We start from the raw sequence: 22,874 nt of genomic DNA, 5'->3' as shown, positions 1-22,874 counted from the left end.
TCAACTCCAATAGATGAACCCGAATAAATATTTCTGAAACCCTTCTAGAGTTCCTTCAAGATGCTCTACTTCCTCTGTTCCGCAGTCAGAACATGAGCAAACTAACAGGAGACCAATCGTCGAAGGACTGACTAGAAGTAATAGTCAAGTGCAACAACCAGTATATAGAATATATGAACCTAGTTCTCTAGATAAGAAACCAACACCTTCTGACTTAGATTTTAATATTCTTACCCTTCAAAAGGAAGAAAAGTTTAAGATAGATAAAGAAGGGATCAAACAGGACTTTTTGTCCGATGAAAATAAGAAAATCAGAGATTGGTATTTGGCGGAATTTCCCCAAGAATTATTAGATGCTCTGCATAAAAAATTCAATAAATTTATATTAAAACATAAAAATAATATAAAATTATTTGATTGGTTAAGATACGCCCTAAAAGAAAAAGAGATCGAACTTCCAGAGTTTGATCTCAATACTGTTGAGAGTCAGTATCAAACCTTTTATACTACGCAAAGGGAAGAACTGAACTCCATTCATCCCCTTGAAAAAAGTCTTCAGATGAAAGGAAAATCAGAAGATAAATCTGAAGCTAAAGCTTCACCTTATAAAATTACCCCTAAAAACAATGATCATCATACCCATAAAATAGATGTAATCCCGGATATAATTGAACAAATAATTATACTAATCTCTGTTTACAAACTATTGGAAGACAGACTACCAGGATTGAAAATATGATGAATAAACCTCAGGATAAAAAGACGGATCATATGTCTGAAGGAAAGAAAGCTTTACTGTTCAAACCTCCTCCAACTATCAATAAAGAGCAGTTTAGTCTTCAAGGAATAAAGAAGAAAGATGACAACAAAGACTTGGTGGATGAGCTAGTAAAAAAATTAGCAAAGTTAAATATAAAAGAGAAGGGAGTAACTTTCAAGACTAGTTCTGATCAAGGAGCTATGGTTCTTCAAGAAGAATCCTTTTCCAATAACGAGCTTAATGAAATAGAACAAGCTTTCAAAACAGAAAGGCTTGAAATAAATAGAATATATTATGGGAAAAAGTTTAGGCCTACTTCACAGACAAGAATGTATTATCCTAGGCCTACTCCTGATCTCCAGTTCGAAGAAGATTTGATTACCAGCTCTATATCTTATTCTGGAAGATCCATTGTAAATTGGAATATTGATGAAATGTCTGAAAATCAGATTCTTGATTTAATGAAGCATATGACCATGTACGCAACTGCGTGCAAAATAAGTGGAATTCAAGACCAAAAAATAGCTAAAGCCATTATTTATGGGTTTACGGGATGGCCAAGAGGATGGTGGGATTTCCATGTGGATGAAAATACAAAAAATGAAATATTAACGGCCATCAAACAGTGGGCGGTTAAAAATGAGTTTGAGCAAGATGTAATAAATAATGAGAGTGATGCAGTCAATACTTTAATATATACTATTACTCTCTACTTTGTGGGAAGTACTGCACTACTCGATGCTAGATCAAAAGATCTACTTTCTAATCTCAGATGCCCAATACTAGCCCATTATAAATGGTATAAAGATGTGTTCTTCTCCAGACTCCTTTCTAGAGAAGATAGTAAAGCTGATCACTGGAAAGAAATATTCATTTATGGTTTACCCCATCTTTTTGTCGAGAAGGTGAAAACACGATTAAAGAATAAACATGGAGGAATAATCCCATATTCTTTATATACATTGGGCGAGTTATCAGCCGAAATTTGTGCAAAAGGCCTTGCCCTCTGTACAGATCTAAAGCTGAAGAGACAACTAGAAAAACAGAGAATGACTGGAAGAAAAGAGTTAGGAGATTTTTGTAAACAGTTTGGACTTAATACACTGCCTTCTTCCAAAGATTCTGATAGAAAAAGATATAAAAATAGAAAATATAGCAGCAAGCCAGGATCCAATAGAAATGCCGTTAAAGAAAAATTTTCTAAGAAATTTTCCCCCAAAAGGAATTTTAAAAGGGCCAGGGGAAAAAGAAGAATCCCTGTTTGCTATAATTGTGGTACGGTAGGACATTATTAAAATAAGTGCAGAATCAAAAAGAAAACAGATGCTTTACAATTAGATGATAATATTAAAGATCAACTGGTTAATATGCTGCAGATTAATGAGGAATCTTCCGATAATTCTTCTAATTCTGAATTAGAGATGCTAACTGGAGAGATAGAAAACGAAGATTTAATCCTTAGCAGTTCTGACTCAGATGATAATAATATTGATGCCTCTTGTTTTTGCAACACCCTTACCAAAGAAGAAAATTTAATTAGAGATATAATTGATAAAATAACTGATCCTGAGACTAAGCGGGAAGCTTTAGTCCAATATATAAAAATAGCCAAAATGAATAAAAACCCCTATCCTCCTCTAGTTCGCACTCAAGAGGACTATTGTTTTGCTAAAATTCTTAGAAGGGTTGAGGACAAAAATAATGGCCCTAAAGAACCTTATATCTCTGAATTGAGGCAGGAAATAAATGAAGTCCGTAATGAACTAATAAGCCTAAAAAATAGAGTACAGATTATAGAGTTAGCCTCTAACCCTGTTGAAGATAGCCCTGTTATACAGATGATGAGATAGAATTTAATAATATTATAAATTATTATAAAAATCCTCTGCCCCCTACGGCAGAAGAATTTCTCCCAAAAATAATTAAGGATGAACCAGAATCCTCTAATACAACACAAGATTGTAATTACGTTAGTCCTCTTGACAAAGTAATTACTCAAAAATGGTTCACTATGATAAAAATAATAGTTCAAAAAGAATATAGTTTTCAAACTCTTGCTCTAAGAGACTCAGGAGCAGATTTGAATTGCATAAATGAAGGATTGGTCCCTACTAAATATTTTAGTAAGACCACTCAAGTCTTAAACACAGCATATGGCAGTCAGATGATCATAAACTATAAATTGTCAAATGCTACAGTATGCAATAATGGCAATTGCTTTGAGTTCCCCTTTATTATGGTAGAAGGATGAAGCCAATCTGTAATTCTGGGAACTCCATTTCTAAATATGTTTTACCCAATAAAAATCGATAATACTGGAATTGAAGCAAACATAGAAGGACATGATGTGAAATTTGAGTTTTTCGAAAAGCCAAAAACTCTAGAAATTAATAATATAAGAGAGAAAATTTCTAATAAAGAAAAGTTCTTATATTTCCTTAAAGAGGAAATAAAATATAAAACAATAGAAATGAAGCTTTTACTTCCTGAAAATAAAAAGGTAATAGAAACCCGCAGAAAAAATATTGAAACAGAAATATGCGCTGAACTTCCAAATGCTTTTTGGAATAGGAAAAAACATATTGTTCATCTACCTTATGAAGCCAATTTCCATGAAGAGAAAATTCCTACCGAAGCCAGACCAATCCAGATGAATCCTAGGCTTTTGGAAATTTGTAAAAAAGAAATTGCTGATTTACTACAAAAAAGGCTCATTAGAAAAAGCTCCTCTCCTTGGAGCTGTTCAGCATTCTATGTGGAAAAAGCTTCTGAAATAGAAAGAGGGGCTACATGACTGGTTATAAATTATAAACCACTTAATAAAGCCTTACGATGGATAAGGTATCCCATTCCTAATAAAAGAGATTTGTTAGATAGACTTGTTAATGCTTGTATCTTTTCTAAATTTGATCTAAAGTCTGGCTATTAGCAGATCCAAATTGCTGAAGAAGATCGGTATAAAACTGCTTTTAATATTCCTTTCGGACAATATGAATGGAATGTTATGTATTTTGGGCTAAAGAATGCCCCTTCAGAATTCCAAAATATTATGAATGATATCTTCAATCCTTATACTAAATTTATACTGGTCTATATTGATGATGTTCTAGTATTTTTTGAAAATCTAGATCAACATATAAAGCATCTAAACATTTTTGTCAAAGCAATCAAAGTAGCTGGGTTGGCAGTTTGTGCCAAAAAGATTAGTCTTTGTCAAACAAAAATACAATTTTTAGGACAATATTTTCCAAGGAAGAATAATCCCTATGCATAGAGCAATTGATTTTGCCAATAAATTCCCAGATGTGATCAAAGACAAAACTGAGCTCCAGAGATTTCTGGGTTGTCGCAATTATATTGCTGATTTTTATAAAGATTTAGCTATTGATGCTAAACCATTATTTCAAAGATTAAAAAAGAATCCTCCTGAATGGACGGAGGTGCATACTTCAACAGTAAGAAAAATAAAAATAAAGGCTAAAGAGTTACCCTGTCTTACACTCTCCGACCCTACAGCTTTTAAAATAATTGAGTGTGATGCTTCAGAGAAAGGGTTGGGAGGAATATTAAAACAAAAAATTTCTAATACTGAACATTTGGGTCGTTTTACTTCCCGAGCCTGGAATAGGACCCAACAAAATTACTCCACTGTTAAAAAAGAACTCCTTGCTATTGTCCACTGTGTTACTAAATTTCACAGTGATTTACTCAATCAAAAATTCCTCATTCGAACCGATTGTATGGCTGCAAAAGACATACTCTTTAAAGATGTCAAAAACCTTGTCTCCAAACAAATTGTTGCTCGATGGCAAGGTATTCTCTCTTCCTTCAAATTTGAGATTGAACATATTAAAGGCAATACTAATTACCTTCCTGATTTTTTAACTCGTGAGTAATTGCAGGGGGGGCAGGAGGAGTTTGAGTTTAGCAAAAAAGGGAAAAATGGAAATAGTTCCTATACCAAATAAAGCCTTAGCAACATCTTCATCACCAATGACCCCAAATCAAATAATTAAAAAACAAGCTCAGGAAATAACCTTTTCTCCTGAAACAATACCAATAGCTACGAATACAACTGGAGAGAAGAGTAAGTTCATAGAAACCTCTTTCATAACCATCACTGTAATAGAAGACATTAATAAAACCAAGGACCCATGGGAAGTAGCCGCTGTATATCTGAGAAACCATTTGCACCCAAATAATGGAGAGAAAAGCCGAGAGTGGTATCAAACTATCCTTCTTGAAACCGGATCTGTTACCAAACCATAGTCCATTTTTATAAAAAGAATACCAATATGATAGCATATTCCAAGTTTCAAATAAGAAAAATAATTATATACAAGGAGTGGGGCTCCGACCCCTTGAAACCAAGAAAATTACAAAATGAAGGTTTCAACGATAAATATTATCAATATTTCCAATACATTAAAGCATGGCATGAGGTCTTCGCTTTTCAGAATATTAATAATTCTCATACATGGTTCATACAAATAAAAATACCAATACCAGGAGAATTTTCAAATTGGTTCAAAAGTTGGTTCCAATTGTGGGGATCTGGAATAGAAATATTGCCACTTAATATTCAAGCTTCACAAAGGAAGTTTGTAGAATATAACAATAATAATGATAAAATAGATCTCCATATGTATTTTATGGCTTTATACCATATACGATGGATCATGAAATGGTCCTACCATATAACAGATGATTATACAAATAATTGGGAATATATCCAAAAAATAGGTAACCAAATATATATAAAATGGTGGGATGTGTATGAAAATGAAGCCCTAAACCTAGACAAGATAAGAATGAAAAAGGTACCATTTTCACCCCCTGATATAGAAGTAACAATGGCGGACTATATAAATAAGCTTCGTCAACAAAACCCTACTTCAACTAGGGAAGAACTTAAAAAGAAACTGCTCCAAATATTTGATGAAGAAAAAGAAGCTATGTCCACGTCAACTCAAAATGAGGAATCCTATGAGCAAGAAAACGAGGATATGGACTTTGGAATATCACAATAGAAGATACCATAATACACAGGACGGAACGACTGCAACCACGAGCACATGAGTCCTGCCGACAAAATAGTAAACCGCCGACGAAATAGTAAAAGCTGCCGACAACATCTTATCCTATTCACGGACAGCATCTTCTTGTTCATCGACAGCATCCCACACCTTTTCCTATTCACCGACAGCATCTTTCACCTTTCAGTCCCACTCAGCGTCACCGACACCTTTTCTATCTTTTAGTCCCATCCAATGTCAGCAACACCTTTAGGTCTTGTCCAGCACCAATGGACTTGAAAATAAGATTTGGAGTCCGTAGGCTATAAAAGGGGAGGAAGGCCATTCATTTGGGATATCCGGGAGTTTTGTCCTCTGCTCTCTGCTCTCAAGTTTTTCTCAGTGATCTCTGCTCTCAAGTTTTCCTCAGTGCTTTATGCAACTATACTCTCTCTTTCTGCAACTGTACTCTCTCTCTCTCTCTCTCTGCAACTCTACTCTCTCTCGATTGTATATCTGGTGGTGTTTCCAGCCAACCAGATCACATTTCTATTAGAGGATTTGCTATATGTGTGATTGTAACTGGCACTCGTTACCCGACTACTAGCCAGACGAGTGGCAGTTGTTTTTCAGTTTCTGCAAGAGTCATATGTAAGTTATCTATTTTTCTTCATGCAGTTTAAAATAGTTTTCTACATAAGAGTTTGACATGCTATTTATGTTCATTGGATTATTATTAATATATCGACTCCATTGTGTTTTTTCTGTTTAATAGTGTTTATTTTTACAAAACTGTTATCTTTCCTTTAAAGTTTCTTTAGTATAAGTGTTTTCTGTTGTTATTTTGCTTATGTGAGCCTTCTGGTATCAAAAGATCTACTTTCTAATATCAGATCCCCAACACTATCCCATTATAAATGGTATAAAGATGTGTTCTTCTCCAGACTCCTTTCTAGAGAAGATAGTAAATCTAATCTCTGGAAAGAAAAATTCATTTTTGGTTTACCCCATCTTTTTGCCGAGAAAGTGAAAACACGATTAAAGAATAAACATGGAGGAATAATCCCATATTCTTTGTATACATTGGGCGAGTTATCAGCCGAAATTTGTGCAGAAGGCCTTGCCCTCTGTACAGATCTAAAGTTGAAGAGACAGCTAGAAAAATGAACAGTTTGGATTTAATACTCTGCCTGCTTCTAGAGATACGGATAAGAAAAAATATAAGAATAAAAAATATAAATTAGGACCCTATAAGACTTCTGTCAAAGATAAAATTTCCAAAAAATTCTCTTCCAAAAATACCTTCTTTAAGAAAAGAGGGAAAAGACGAATTCCTGTTTGCTACAACTGTGGTAAAGTAGGACATTATAAAAATAAGTGCAGAATCAAGAAAAAGATAGAGGCTTTACAAATAGATGATACTATCAAAGGACAACTATTTAATATAATGCAAATTGAGGAAGAATCTTTTGAAAACTCTTCCGATTCTGAATTGGAAATGCTAGCGAGAGAAATAGAAGAAGATTTGATTCTTAGCAGCTCAGATTCGGACGATGATAATCTTGATACTACTTGCTTTTGTAACACCCTTACAAAAGAAGAAAATTTGATTATTGATATAATCGATAAAATAACTGATCCCAAGACGAAGCGAGAAGCTTTAGTCCAATATATAAATTTAGCAAAAATGAATAAAAAACCCTCTCATCCTTTAGTTCGCACTCAAGAAGATTATGGTTTTGCTAAAATCCTCAGAAGAGTCGAAAATAAAAATAGTAATCATAAAGAACCTTCTATCTCTGAGTTAAGGCAAGAAATCAACGAAGTTGGTAATTCACAAATATCTCCTAATTCTTTCCTGCCCGTCATTCTCTGTTTTTCAAGCTGTCTTTTCAGCTTTAGATCTGTACAAAGAGGAAAGCCTTCTGCATAAATTTCGGCTGATAGCTCTCCTAATGTATATAAAGAATATGGGATTATTCCTCCATCGTTTATTTTGTAATCGGGTCTTGACTTTTTCGGCAAATAGATGGGGTAAACCTGAAATGAATTTCTCTTTCCAATGATCAGATTTACTATCTTTCCTAGAAAGGAGTCTAGAAAAGAACACATCTTTAAACCACTTATAATGGGATAGTGTTGGGCATATGAGATTAGAAAGTAGGTCTTCTGATCTGGCATTAAGTAGTGCAGTACTCCCCACAAAGTGAAGAGTAATTGTATATATTAATGTATTAACTGCATCACTTTCAGTATTTTATTATCTCTTGGCCGAACTCATTTTTAACTGCCCACTGCTTGTTGACAGTTAGTATTTCATTCTTTGTATTCTCATCCATATGGAAATCCCACCATCCTCTTAGCCATCCAGTAAATCCACAAATGAGGGCTTTAGCTATCTCTTAATCTTGATTTCCACTTATTTTACAAGCAGTCGCATACATAGTCATATGCTTCATTAAATCAAGAATCTGATTTTCTGACATTCCGTCTATATTCCAGTTTACAATAGATCTCCCAGAATATGATACTGAACTCGTTATTAAATCTTCTTCGAACTGGAGATCTACAGGAGTAGGCCTGGGATAATACATTCTTGTTTGATAAGTAGGCCTAATCCATAATCTATCCTATTTATTTCAAGGCTTTCTGCCTTAAAGGCTTGTTCTATCTTATTTAGTCTCTATCGTTATTAGAGATGGGCTCTTCTTAAAGTACCATAGCTCCTTGATCAGAACTAGAACCTTTTCCCTTTTCTTTTATATTTAGTCTCGCAAATTTTTGAATTAACTGATCATCTAGTTCTTTATTAGTATCTTTCTTCTTTATTCCTTGAAGGCTAAACTGTTCTTTATTGATGGTTGGAGGAGGTTTGAACAGTAAAGCTTTCTTTCCCTCAGACTTATGATTCTCCTTCTTTCCCTGAGGTTTGTTTACCAATGGTTTGTAAACAAAGATTAGTAAAATTATTTTGTTCGATTATATGTGGGATTGCATCTATTTTATGGGTATGATGGTCAGTATCTTTTGGAGTAATTTTATAGGGTGAAGCCTTAGCCTCGGGTTTTATCTTCTGATTTTCCTTTCATCTGAAGACTTCTTTCAGGGGGATTAATGGAGTTTAATTCTTCCCCTTGCATAGTATAAAAAGTTTGATACTGATTTTCAATTGTATTGAGGTTAAATTCAGGGATTTTAATATCTTTCTCTGTTCGGGTGCATATTAACCAATCAAAGAATCTTTCATTCCTTTTATGTTTTAATATAAATTTATTAAACCTTTTATGCAGAGCATCCAGTAGTTCTTGGGGAAATTCTACTAAATACCAATCACGGATGCTTTTATTTCATCAGACAGGAAATTCTGTTTTATCCATTCTTTATCTATTTTAAATATTTTCTCTTCTTGGAGGGTAAGGATATTGAAATATAAGTCGGAAGGTATTGGTTCTTTATCTGGGGAACTAGGTTCATATATTCTATATACTGGTTGTTGGACTTGACTATTTGTTCTAGTCAGTCCTTCGACTATTGGTCTCTTATGAGTTTGCTCATGTTCTGTCTGCGGGACAGAAGAAGTAGAGCATCTTGAAGGAATTCTAGAAGGGGCTTCAGAAATATTTATTCGGGTTCGTTTATTAGAGTTGAATTGTATTTTTACATCCCCATCTGGGTACTCTATTATTTGTTCCGGTTCTCTATTTACTGGGGTTCTAGACTATTGGTTTTCACAGTGTAGAGACCATTTTTTATTTGTGACCAGGCCATAGACCTTGGTATCACAGTATTAGATTTTTCCATATTGGTATGGAAAAACACTGTTTGTCCTTTGGTATCCATTTGGAGTGCGTTTGGACATAAAGTGTTCGTCACTTTATAACAAATCCTATAGACTAGAGCAATATTTTGGGATCCTGTATCCATGTCGAACCCTTGGGTTTTTATGTTTAAAGTAAGAACCTTTAGGAGGTTAGGATCCGTTAAGGCCACCAAATAATTGGGAAAGCAATTGAAGTATATAGGGCCATTACATATACTTGATTCTACTATACCTAAGAGAGAATCAGAGAATTTATTATGCCGTTCATCCCTGAGACAGAGAAGAACAGAGTTATTTAAACCAATTCGAGTGAGTGGCTTTATTGCAATTTGGACAAGTCCTACATGTAAATATTTGTAATTCTTATTCTTATGATCTTGTATCATTCTATTTGAGAGAAGTTGGATACTATTTTGCTCACTAGTAATAGAAATACTTTGTTCTACAGGTTTAAGAGAAAAACTTGTTTTAAATTCAAAAGTTCCTTTTTTATAAACATATGTGGCTGGAACTTTAGGGATATTCCAATTCTGAATTTGTTTTTCTACATTATTTATAGTTATCTCTTCTCTGTTTCTTACATGTAGTGTACTATTAGAAGAAGAGGCTGTTCTATTGGATAGAGTTCTAAGGAAATTTGCCATTTCAGATAATTGTTGATCACAGAGTCAGTCGGAAACAGCCCCTGTACCTTTTGCGGCTCTTCCTGGCCTATCGGTAGTTCGGGTCACGATGACTATTTAGTATCAAGATGATTATCGTTGTGGGAAATTTCTTTAGTCCCTAAACTCTAGCACAGTTCTTAAACTACAGTTCACCACTGTAGGCTCTTGGCTCTGATACCAAAAGGCTCACATAAGCAAAATAACAACATAAAACACTTATACTAAAGAAACTTTAAAGGAAAGATAACAGTTTTGTAAAAATAAACACTATTAGACAGAAAACACACAATGGAGTCTATATATTAATAATAATCCAATGAACATAAATAGCATGCCGCAGTCTTATGTAGACAACTATTTTAAACTGCATGAAGAAAAATAGATAACTTACATATGACACTTGCAGAAACTGGAAAACAACTTCCACTTGTCTGGACAGTAGTTGCATAACGAATGCCAGTTACAATCACACATATAGCAAATCCTCTAATAAAAATGTGAGCTGGTTGGCTGGATACACCACCTGATATACAATCGGGAGAAGTTTGAGAAGTTTAAGGAGAAGAAAAAAGATTGTCACATGGTTTTTAATAATTAGAGAAAGCATACAATATGGCACCTGGATAGTTAATTTGATGGGTATTGGAAAATAAATGTGTCTCTTGAGGATATGTTGATATGGTGAGGGGTATCTATCAGGGAACGAAAATTAGTAGAGAGACAAGTGAGTTTTTAGTGACAGCAGACCTGCCAGTGTTGAACTCATATCTCTTTGCTTTGGTTATAGATAAGTTAACTAAACATCTATAGGATGAGGAATTGTGGTGTTTGTTGTTTGCCGGATGACATAGCTTTGATTCATGAGACTAGAGATGTCGTCAACATAAACTTAGAACTTTGGAGGAATGCTCTAAAATCTAAAGGCTTTGAAATTAGCTGGATTAAGACAACATATATAGAATGCAAGTTTTGTAATAATAGGAATAGAAATGAGGAATTAGTTAATGTTGATGGTCAAGAAATACCTATAAAAAATTATTTTCAATATCATGAGTTGACAATCCATGAGAGTGGAGAGATTTAGGAAGATGTCTCACATAGAATTGGAGCTGGTGGACAAAATTGAGGCTTGTTTCGGAGTCTTATGTAATTATTGCATACCAATGAAACTGAAGGGGAAGTTCTATGGGATGGCTGTAAGACCAGTCATGCTTTAGGGGACGGGATGGTGGGCAATCAAGAAACAACATATTCATAGAATAAGTATAGTTGAGATGAGGATGTTGAGACGAAGTTGCAAGATGAGGATAGAATCCAGAATGAATACATCCGAGCTAAATTAGGGGTAGCCCCAATAGGCTATAAGATGAGGGAAAGTAGACTTGTGGAGTGTGGCCATGTGCACCATCGACTATAACAACACTAGTTAAGAGGGGTGATTTGGTTCAAGTAAAAGACTCTAAAAGGGAGGGGAAGGGCCAAAAGGACATAAATGGGATTAATATGAACAAATATGATGACTTATGTACTTGCTGAGGGTATGGCCCTTGATAGAGCGGAATGGCAGAACAAGATTTGTACAGTTGGCACCAAATAGTTCTAATAAGGCTCGGATGATGATGATGATGGCAAGACAGGATTCGTGTTGCCGACCCCAAATAGTTGTAATAAGGCTCGAATGATGATGATCATCATCAGAGCCTTTTCTCAATTATTTGGGGTCAGCTACATGAATCTTGGTCCGTCATTCTGCTTTATCAAAGGCCATAACCTCAGTGAGGCTATACGTCACCATATTTTTTTCATTACTTCCAAACATGTCCTTTTCGACCTACTTCTTATCCTTTTTGAGCCTTCCACTTGAACCAACTTGCATTTTCTAACAGATGCTATACATGATGATGATTTTAATTATTCTATGCCTTGATTTTTTGGCTGTGTGCCATGCCTTGATTATTCTTCTTTTAAGAGTTACTTAGAAAGAGTTTTGAACGACTCAAAAGTGATGTTAGTGAATGTTCTTTAAGCCTTTGGCTTTCTAAAGTTAAAGGGCTTTATTCATCTTAGGTTATTGTTGATGACCTAAATTTATGCTCAGTTGGAACTTTTTCTGGTTCGGTTAGTATGGAATCATGCCAAGCAAAGGTATGGACACTATCTACAGTTAGCAGCATTTTGAAAGTAGTTCTGGTGGAAGGATCAACTTATGGCTTATTAGTGAAATTTTAATCCATTTACAATACCCACAGTATCCAAACATTTGCAGAATTGTGATTTCCTTTGGGCTTGGCAACCCACGCTGCTTAGATTTGAGTAGCACTTATCATTTGATAAATTTGTTTACTTATTGTTTGATATATTTGTTTATTGATGATTCTGGTTCACCATTGACCATGAACGTTTCTAGACTGATACATTCATGGTTGAGTACTGATGTTTCAATATTAACTAAAAATGGTGCCAATGAATAACATGAAATATTCTTACACAACTTGGGTTGGTTTCTTGTAGAGTGAAATCTGTCTCTTGATGCTGACCTTTTGAATTGCCTGATTTGGTTGACGCCCGTTTTTTCACAAGTTAGTATAAAGGGTTTCTTTGATTTCCTTGATCCTTTGGCAACTGCCACCAGAGTCATATAAACTATGATCTCTAAGATATTTGGGGACCAAAGTGCCTAATTACCAGTCCTCAGAACTCCCACTCTACGCACCTTTGAAAGTTAACTTTTGTAATTCTCCTTGGTGGTCGTGGTTTTGATTTATAGCTTTCTTTTATTGATAATACTTTTTGAGCTATTAAATACCCTGTCAGATTAGTGTCACGAGGGTGGAGCTATAGAGAGAGAGAGAAAGAGAGAGCTTCCTCTTGTTTCCATGCTTTCTTTGACAAGTACTGCAACCCCGAACTTGCTATTTTGCCCATGACTGCTACGGACTAATCCCATAAAATGATGTAAATGTGGAGGACTTGTACCTCTAGGAATAGCTGTCAAAAAGTCAAAGAAAAAAGTATAGTCTGTTGATTTCAGTTTACAAATCAAACTACTGAAAAGGCTATGGGGTTGCTTCTAATCACACTGGCAAATTTGTAAGTGTTGCAATCTGTTGGGGCCTCTGAATACTGAACTATTGTTTCTTCTTCCTCTTTTTTTTTTTTTTTTTTTTTGAGAAACTCATTTTGAAGCCATCCCCCCCATCCTCTTTCTCTCCTCTTTCATACGACAGATGCAGAAAATATAGTGACATGCAGTTGATATGCAGGGAACACAATCACGGAGCGGGTGGGGTTATCATTGGCGAATTTACCCCCTTCACTGAGGCCCCCACCTGAAGGAGGGTACCCTGAACTCCCCTTTATGGACTGGGGTTAGTTATAACCTCCTTATTCAAGTTTGTACGTACTTCCCTTTTTTTTTTTTGGGAGCAAATTGTGGAACATTTCCTGCTTTTTTCCATCCCTACAATGCCTATTATATCAACAAGTCTAATCGATGTTTCAAAATGCTGTGTGTGTGTGTGTGAAATGCATGAAGATCACTGCACATTTGAAACATGCAAGTCTAGATCCCCTTTTAAATCATTCATTTGGAGTTTGAAAGTGACAATTTAGTTCTCACCATATGCATGTTAGTTCTGGCCATATGCATGGTATGTGAATGATATTTATGAGGAGTTTATTCAGATCATTCCACGAGTCATTCTTGTTGCTTAATCTGGGGCATATATTCAATTTTAGTTAGATGAGGAAAACTCCCACTCCCTATGAATAGCATGCCAACTCATATGAGGCTCAATAGCTCATGATTGAAATTCTAATCAAATGAGTATAAAACTCTTGGAGAACTTTCGGGCTTAAAAATAGACTACACAATCAATTTTATGAAGATTGCGTACCATTTTATGAGGATTGTAATTTCGCCATGATTGTCTGGCGAAAAAGTGTAAATCTTGTTGATTGTCGGTCTACAGCCCAGGCGACAAACTCTGATGACTAAAAGGATGGTGGGGATAAAGATTAGGGATTATATACAATGAGATCATTTACCTTTGGTACAAAGATATCACAATTTCTTAGAACCCTCATATGTGAAATTTGATAGCTTTGGTATATTTCAAAGTTTGAGAGGTTTTTTTTTTTTTTTTGAACTGAGTCTGGTCAAAAGAATAAATGCAACCACACAATTTCACATTCAATGGTCAAGATTAATTGAGGCAAATGGTTTGAGGGTATACTTTCCTTAAAGATTAACCCATAAAATTATAATTTAGATCTGCATAAACCCCCGACCAATTCTTCAGTATGGTATCACAAAAGTTTATGCTTATCCTTAACAATTTGTTTGAAGAGAAACCTGGGATATTTGATAATCATAAGCAAATAGAGGACATATTTGTTTGACGAGATAATTTGTGAAATACTAAATTGAAGACAATACTCAAGAACTTGCGAGCACCATAACATGGTGTTCATATAAGCTCAAAACAACGTCAATTGTCGATCCATTTTCCATTCTACAAAAGGATCTAAATGCACAATGCAAGTGCTCATTACCTTTTTTTTTTCTTTGTTTTTTCTTTTTTTTTTGGGTGATTCAATGGGGAAGGCAGGTTCTACCCGTTTTTTCATAGCTCAAGAGTTAGTGGGGCGGTGTTAGTGGTGGGAATGGAAACGTGGTGAGTAGAGTGTGGGTGACCAGCCGCTTTCCAGCTGGGTTGAGAGAGTGACCAGCCCCTTTCCAGCTGGGTTGAGAGAGATAGCTGGGTCGAGAGAGATACAGGGTTTTGTTCATGAAACAGGGATCATGGAAAACTACATGGAAGTTTTGGATAATTCAACTTTGAATTGAAAAATGAGGTCTATATTGGATAAACTGGAAATCATTAAAATCCTAGTTGGTGTAGAAAGGACCATTGGATTTGAAAATGAACGATTCAAGATCAATCATTGGTTAAAAAGTGTTTATCTATTTCAACAAATTTATTAGAAGATGCACAAAAACTATTTTCCTTTTATCCAGAAGGACCTTAAGCTATCCCTTTCTCTAGACATTAACGTGGACCATCAGGCACCCACCCAAGTTGGTCGAAGAACGTCGCCGTCTGTACTAGAGTTGTTTTTTGCCTGGGCAGGAAGGAAACGGTGGGAAATTAAAATTTTTTTTTTTCTTTTAAATTTTAAACAAGTAAAATCAACAAATAGTGGAGGAAAAAACATGGCTGTAAATCAAGCCGAGAGAAAAATAAGTGTTCTTTTTTAAAGATAGAAAAAAGAAGTTTTTTGTTTCATAAAGTAAAATTCATTCCAAATAACTAAGCCTCCGAAAATGTGACATCCAATTTTTTATAACCCTATGAAATTCTAAAATTAACTTGAGATCCAAGTGAACATTTAAGACTCTAAAATACCCCTGAACAATACTAAAATTCTAAAGATACACCTGTGAACGGTAACACATGAATAGTGCCCATAAATAATAACTATAAATAATTCTTGGTAAATAATAAATAAAAAATATAAAAAAAATCCTAGAATCCCTAAAAAAATACTTAAAAACCCTAGAAAGAGATCATAAAACTAAAATTAAAATATATATCCTTTAAAATTAAATATAAATTAAAAATAAAAATAATATTAGCCTACATTATTCTCCTATCGATTTTTTGAAGTGTGCTAAGATGAATTTAGCATCAATATGACCTTCTTCAACCTTTTTCTTTTTTGTTAACTCAAAGATTATTCATGGTAAGAAGAAATCCTTAAGATAAGGATCTTCATATGTGTATTGAGCAATCAATATAAATTTGTCAAGTACGGCTATCCTTGAACTCTCATTGCAAATCATATGAGATATCCGAACTCCATTATCTAGTCTTTAGAGGCTTTCTCAAAAATTATTTCATCACTCTCAAAATGCAATGCCACAATTAGAAGACTCTGAGTAGACCGTGCTTTCACTGCATTATTATGATTCCATTGGCCTAAACCTCTTTAGTATCTTTGAGATCTTCATCTTTTTCTTCTTTAGAGATCTATTAAATTATAAAATTTTATTAATCATAAAAGATTAGACCTTCATCAAAGATGGCATATTCTAGTTCTTTATCAAAAATAGGATCACTATAAAAAATAAGAGCACTATCAAACGTAAGAGGGGTTTTGGTGACGAGGAGAGAAAGGATAGCAATGGTGAATCATGACTGTTGATTGGGGATCTATGCAGCTAAAATCCTTTGTTTGATGATTTTCCTACAAGTCATGGTCAAATTTCAGGGTGATCATGGAGAAATAGAGATAAAAACTCCTTCCCAATGGGGCAGTTAAATATCCCTCCTTTTGTTGATGCCATTGACAGAGAGATATTTATCAAGCTGAGTCATATAGATCTATTTCTCTAACTCTCTATGAAGGAATGCGATCATGACATCAAGTTGTTTTAACTCCAAATCAAATAATACAACTATGACTATATTCAAATAGCAATATGTTTCATCATTGGAGAGAATATCTCATTATAGTCCATACCTTCCTATCTAAGAGCACTATCAAAGACAACACCTTCTACTTATTCAAAAAATATAAAATCCATTTGAAAATTAGATCATTTTTGTTCTTCTTTGAAATCACATTCCTGCTGATGCAATTGCGCATTAAACCCATCTATGTTGTTTGACACGCCATCAGTTCATTCCCACTTATACTCGGACTATGATTCGCACCATTCTCATTAAAAACCTCATGATTTGGACATGTTCCCATAGATTTCTCTTCGTTTGGAGCACATTATTGCTAGTTTCGCTTGCACAACAAACTATATAACCCTTTCCATCAAGTTGTTGATTTCCTTATGCAGTTGGATTTGATTGGCATGCCTATGGCTAATACCTCCATGACTAGCCATCGCAAATCTCTAACCATCTTTGAACCATGATTTGATACCACTTGATGTAGGAAAGAAATGCAGAAAATTAAATCCACCTTTTTTTTGAAGCTTAAATAAGTAAAATCAACAATAATGAAAGAAAGTAATGGCTGTAAATCAAGCTAAAAGAACAAAAACTTTCATCTCTGATATAATAAAATTAATTCAAAATAACATAAGCCTAATAAAGCTGTGACATTCAACTTTTTATAAGTCTATGAAACCCTAAAATTAGCTTGAGATCCAATTAAACATTTAAAATTCTAAAATATACTTAAACAATACTAAAATTCTAGAAATACCCATATGAGAAACAAATTAACCGTACCCATGAACAGTAACTAGGAATAGTAACCAATGAATAATAAATAAAAAAATATAAAAAATGCTAAAATTCCTAAAAAATAAAAAAACTCTAGAAGTAGATCCTAAAACTAAAATTAAAATATATATCATTTGAAATTGAATAAAAAAAATTAAAAATAAGAATAATACATCAGTAAGGGTAAATTCCATGGCCATTTTTTTGTTCTTTGGGATCTTTCTTATTGTAACTGACCCTTCTAACAAAGATGTTTTATTCTTGTGTCCAATAAAGTAAATGTTAAGAGAACAAGGGATCGTTTGACCCTCAGAAGTCATGTTGAATCCAATTTTAATACAAAAAGCTATAGATCTTATACGATCATAGTTGTACTTATGCTCTTTTGTGTGCTTCTCTAGTATTTCATGGGAGTTAGTGCTGGGGACTACAAGGGGAGCCCCTATCCCTCATGTGATCACGCTGCCCCAGAAGTAGCAAACTCATAGAGACCAGGTTCCTCAAAGGCTTCCAGTAAATTGAAGGCCGGTTTCGGCCCCTCACGTTGCTGGTTCAATGTTGGTCCTTCATAGGACGATGGCTAAGCCAAGGAGTTGATAGTCGATTGCGGTTGTTCGAGTTGAAAGTACGCCGCAGCCACAATAGGACCCTGGCTGATCATAAAATTCACCCTCGGTTCGTAGTAGGACTCATGCTCCTCAACTCAATAAAACCTGGGTACTTAATAGAACTACAACTCTTCAAAACAAAAGTATAACCCCTGGTTCTTGAAGGATCCATGCTAATCATGTGAATTCAAGGCCATACACTTTCCCTTCTAGTGGAGGATGGATTCTTCCACAACTTGTCACATCCGCGGTGAGGATTGATGCCCATCCATGGCTCCTACGTCGCTAAATCCGGGCACAACAATCTTATTTCTAATCGACACTTAGAAAATCTCATCTTCAAAAAAATTCTCACTGCTAGGGGAGCATATAACCGTTCAATTAAAGAGAAAACGGTTATCTAGAACCACACATTCAACCAACCGTAAACACGATGATAGTTCGGCAGGGGATGTGACCCGAATAGGAGCTAGAACAACTTGGAGTACTGTTGGCCCCAAACGGATGTCAAAATAGGCAGGGCACACACAAACCTCTAGGCGCGTCAGCACATTGTTCACTTTACGATTACGCTTCAATAAGTTCAATGCCTGGTTAGCTAGTTCATGGTTTTGGATATGAATATTGATGAGAGCAAGGCAACTATTTTACTTTGTTCTATACCCAAATCGTTGGATGGGCTGATTATCAAATCCTAGCAGCACAATGTCTCTCGAAGTCTGCACTTCTTACCGACGAGTTTAGGCAAAATTGTAGTAAAGAGTCCTCTCAAAATGTGTTTATAGTAAGGAGTAGATCAATAGAGAGAATTGTAAGAAGGGATTAGTCAAGAACAATGTGGAAAAGGAGTAGAAAAGTGGCATATTGGTGTTTTTAGAAAAATAGGTCATGTGGAAAAATATTGCAATGCGCAAAAAGGGGACCATGAAACCCCAAAATGTGGTTCTATGTAAAGCCTAATTCAAGTGTGCATTGAGGAAATCTTATAGAATAAATATAGTTTTATGAAGATGGGAAAGTTTGTTGGCAAGGTGCGAAGAAATTTGATACTATTGGCTAATTAATTCAAGTGCATATTTTCACATGATTTTATATAGATATTGGCTCCATAAATGCCAACTATGTGATGAAGGTATTATTTACATGAGAAATAATGATTCATGTAAAATAATAGAAAATTAAGATGTGAGAATCAAGATGTTCAATAGTATAATGTATACAATTATTGGTGTCGGGCATATGCTTTAGGATTAAAAAAGAGTCACTTATCCTTGAGAAAATTTGAAGAGTAAGATTTCAAGTTTACATGTGGTATTGAACATTTGAAAATTTTAAAGAGAGCGCTAATGATTGTAAAAAGAGAGGTAGTAGGCAAATTCTATATGCTTTTTATAGAAATGGTTATGGGAGAGGGTAGTATTGTAAAGGTGGACTATGTCTTGATATGCTACATGTTTTTTGACAACAATAGCAAACATGGACTCAAGACACTTCTCAATAGAAAGCTCCTATACAGTCTAAAATTTAAATAAAATCTTTTAATTTAAATTTTTGTGAGTCATACCTTTTTAGAAAACTAAATAAATTACATTTTGGTCTACCACTAGGAGCAAGGATTCTTGGATTCACTTGGACCCATGGGAATCAACTGCTGCCTCTATGGGAATGCTTCATATCTTGTCACTTTTATTGATAATTTCTTAATAAATTTATGGATATATATTCTAAAAATAAAATCATGTGCTTTTAATTGTTTTAAACAGTTTAAAGCCTTGGTTGATAATCACAAAGGCACGAGCATCAAGTGTCAAACAACTGATAGTGGGGGATAATATTATTTTAGTAATTTTAATGATTTTTGTAGTGTGCATGAACATTGGACTTTTCTTGGGACACTTAAACAAAATGAGTTTGTTGAGAGGATGAATCACACCATCATAGAGCTTGTTGAGTGTAGGTAGAGTGAAGCATGTTTTTACGTAATTAACAGATCATCTAGTGTTACTCTTTGACTACAAGACATTAGACAAAGGTTTGGACGAGTAAACCAATTGATCAATCTTTCCTTCGTACTTTTGAATTGTGATATATATGCTTTGATTCCAAAGGAAAAAAGAATGATGGAAAATCTAAGCGGCACATTTTTCTTGGTTATTTAGATGATATAAAGGAATACAAATTTTGAGATCCTGCTAATTACAAGATTATTGTTAGCAGATATGTTATTTTTCAAAATAAATTTCATGCGACAAAAGAAGGAAGAGTCAAATGCTAAAACAATTAGAATTGAATACACCCATTAGAACTAGCAAGATGGTGATAAAGACTAGGAGCTTGAATTGTCCAAGGGCTAGAAGAATTTCTAGGTTGTATTGAATACAGAAAATTTGAAAGACCTATAAGAGTTCCCATGAGGCTTAATAAATATGTCTTGTCTTGTATACAATTTCCAGTAGGTTTGAGATTAATTAATGATAAGTAACTGACGGGCAACAATTTCTTGAAACAAATTAGTGAGGACTAGAACATAATTGGACATGAGAGAATATCACGGTGGAACTATATTTCTAGGAAACCCAATTATTTAGAAAATAAAAGATTTGATAGCCATCAAATGAGAAATTTGGAGTCAATTTTGGCAGGATAATTGTTTCGGAGTTTCCATTTTTTTTCTTCAAATTGATCATTGATATTAGAAATAGGGAAATTTTTTATCAAAATATACCCTAACATTTGAATTAAGATTTCACTCCAAGGGTATTTTGAGTAATTGCAAAACCTAATTTGATGTCATTTAATGGGCCATTAGAAGTTTGATCAAAACAATAATGAGCAATTTGAAATTAGATAAAAAGAACAGTACGGATAAGATGTTCAAGTGTAGTTTGATAAATTTCCCATAGAAATAATATTTGATGATTTGAAGAATTTGAGATCAAACTAATTCACTGGACATGATGTTGCCATGGGCTAAGTGTACAGCTTGATCATGTGGGACCAACAAACCTTTTACCACTTACGGCAGTTTTGAAAGCCCTCTCTCCCCCACCCCTCTCTCTCTCTCTCTCTCAGACAAATTGACCTGAACAGTAAACTTTTATGAAAGCGACTTTTTTTTTTTTTTTTACCAAATTTAAAGAATTAACGTCCATATTAAATAAGAAAATATTTTTGAAAAAATTACAAAAAAACCTCAAACCATACTTTCTATGTAACTTACCCCAACCTAACTTTTTCTCTCATTTTTATCTCCAAAGCCCTTAGGAAAAAGTTTGTTTTTTAGACGAAAATACCCTTCCCGTACACAAAAATCATTTTGGATAGATTTGATATTGACTTTTGGCCAGTAGCACATTGCCTGAGTGCACCATCAAATCATTTTGGACAGATTTGATATTGACTTTTGGCCAGTAGCACATTGCCTGAGCGCACCATCATATTGCCGGAGCTTGCAAGTGTCGCACCGCCCTAAGACAACTACCGGACCGAAACTGAGTACTACTGGATTGCCCTTTATATAGTGTCGAAACCCTAGAATTTAGAAACCACCTTTTATATAGTGTCAGAACCCAGGAATTCAGAAACATCTACTGTCGGACCGCACTTTACATAGTGGCAGAGCCTTACTGTCGGACTGCACTTTACATAGTGCCAAAGCCTTAATGTCGGACCGCACTTACACAATGCCAGAGCCTCTATTTTGGTGGGATAGAGGAGAGAGAGGTGTGAGTAAAGTAAAAGTAAGGGAGGGTAGTTTAGGTATTTTTTTCATTTTTTATTTAGTTGGGGCGTATTTACATAAAAAGTGTATTTTGGATAAAAAAAAATGAAAGAATAAACTAGATTGGATATAAGTTGCATAGAGAGTGTAGTCTTGAGAGTGTTTTGTAATTTTTCCAATATTTTTTTATTAAGATTTTACAAGGAAAGATATTGTATAAAATAAGAATATTAGTAGAGTACAAGTAACATGACATGCTCTCTCTTCCTTCTTTTTGAACATATTGGCAGGAAGGGGCAGACACTCAGATCCTTAAAGCAAGCGTTTGATTCTAAGGGACTTGTTTCATTCCCTTTGAATTGTATCATTCCTTTTTGTTCTTCTACCTTTCTTTACAAAGAAGAAATACAGATAATTGTGGAGTATCATACTCAAAGGAATTTTATTTATATTTAAAATGAAATAATACTCTCTCATGGCAAAAATAGGTTCATAATTTCCCGAGATCAAACACAGATAATTATGGAGTATCATACTCAAAGAGACTTTATTTATATTTGGAATGCAATAATACTCTCTTTTGATAAAATAGATTCTTAATTTCTCAAGATAACCTTCATTTGGATCAAACACAGATAATTATAGAGTATTATACTCAAAGGTACTTTATTTATATTTGAAATGCAATAATGCTATCTCTTGGACAAAAAACAGGCTCATAATTTCCCGAGATAATCTTCTTTTGGATCAAACACAGATAATTATGGAATATCATACTCAAAAGTACTTTATTTATATTTGAAATGCAATAATACTCTCTCTTGACAAAAATAGGCTCATAATTACTCAAGATAACATTCTTTCGAATAAAACACAAATAATTATGGAGTATCATACACAAAGGTAATTTATTTATATATGAAATGCAATAATATTTTCTCTTGGCAAAAATAGGCTCATAATTTCCAAAAATAACCGTCTTTTGGATAAAAACCCGATGATTATGGAGTATCATACTCAAAGGCACTTTATTTATATTTG

The 22,874-nt window shown here is 34.4% G+C and overlaps 1 protein-coding gene across 20 annotated transcripts in view; it reads left to right on the top strand.

The window, feature by feature from the left end:
• Positions 1 to 22,318, top strand: part of LOC18431397 (C2H2 and C2HC zinc fingers superfamily protein) — a 31,690-nt gene extending 9,372 nt beyond the window's left edge. For 2 of the 20 annotated variants that reach the window (XM_088858696.1, XM_020665489.2), the window contains 2 exons: positions 13,524 to 13,628; positions 22,124 to 22,318. In XM_088858696.1, coding sequence (XP_088714822.1) covers positions 13,524 to 13,628; positions 22,124 to 22,149 — 131 coding nt within the window. In that variant the 3' untranslated portion in view covers positions 22,150 to 22,318. Of the gene's footprint in view, positions 1 to 12,327; positions 12,741 to 12,771; positions 13,949 to 17,905; positions 17,938 to 19,719; positions 20,125 to 22,123 lie in introns of those variants that run through there. The other 18 variants (XM_088858699.1, XM_088858690.1, XM_088858695.1 and 15 more) reach the window with 15 other exon arrangements.
• Positions 22,319 to 22,874: the final 556 nt, after the last annotated feature.

The sequence above is a fragment of the Amborella trichopoda genome, chromosome 2 (assembly GCF_054954075.1).
Source record: "Amborella trichopoda isolate Santa Cruz 75 chromosome 2, AtrichopodaSantaCruz75HAP2 v2.0, whole genome shotgun sequence".
Classification (NCBI taxonomy): domain Eukaryota; kingdom Viridiplantae; phylum Streptophyta; class Magnoliopsida; order Amborellales; family Amborellaceae; genus Amborella; species Amborella trichopoda.
The sequence above is the reverse complement of the archived record's forward strand: the minus strand, read 5'-3'. Positions and strand labels throughout refer to the sequence as shown.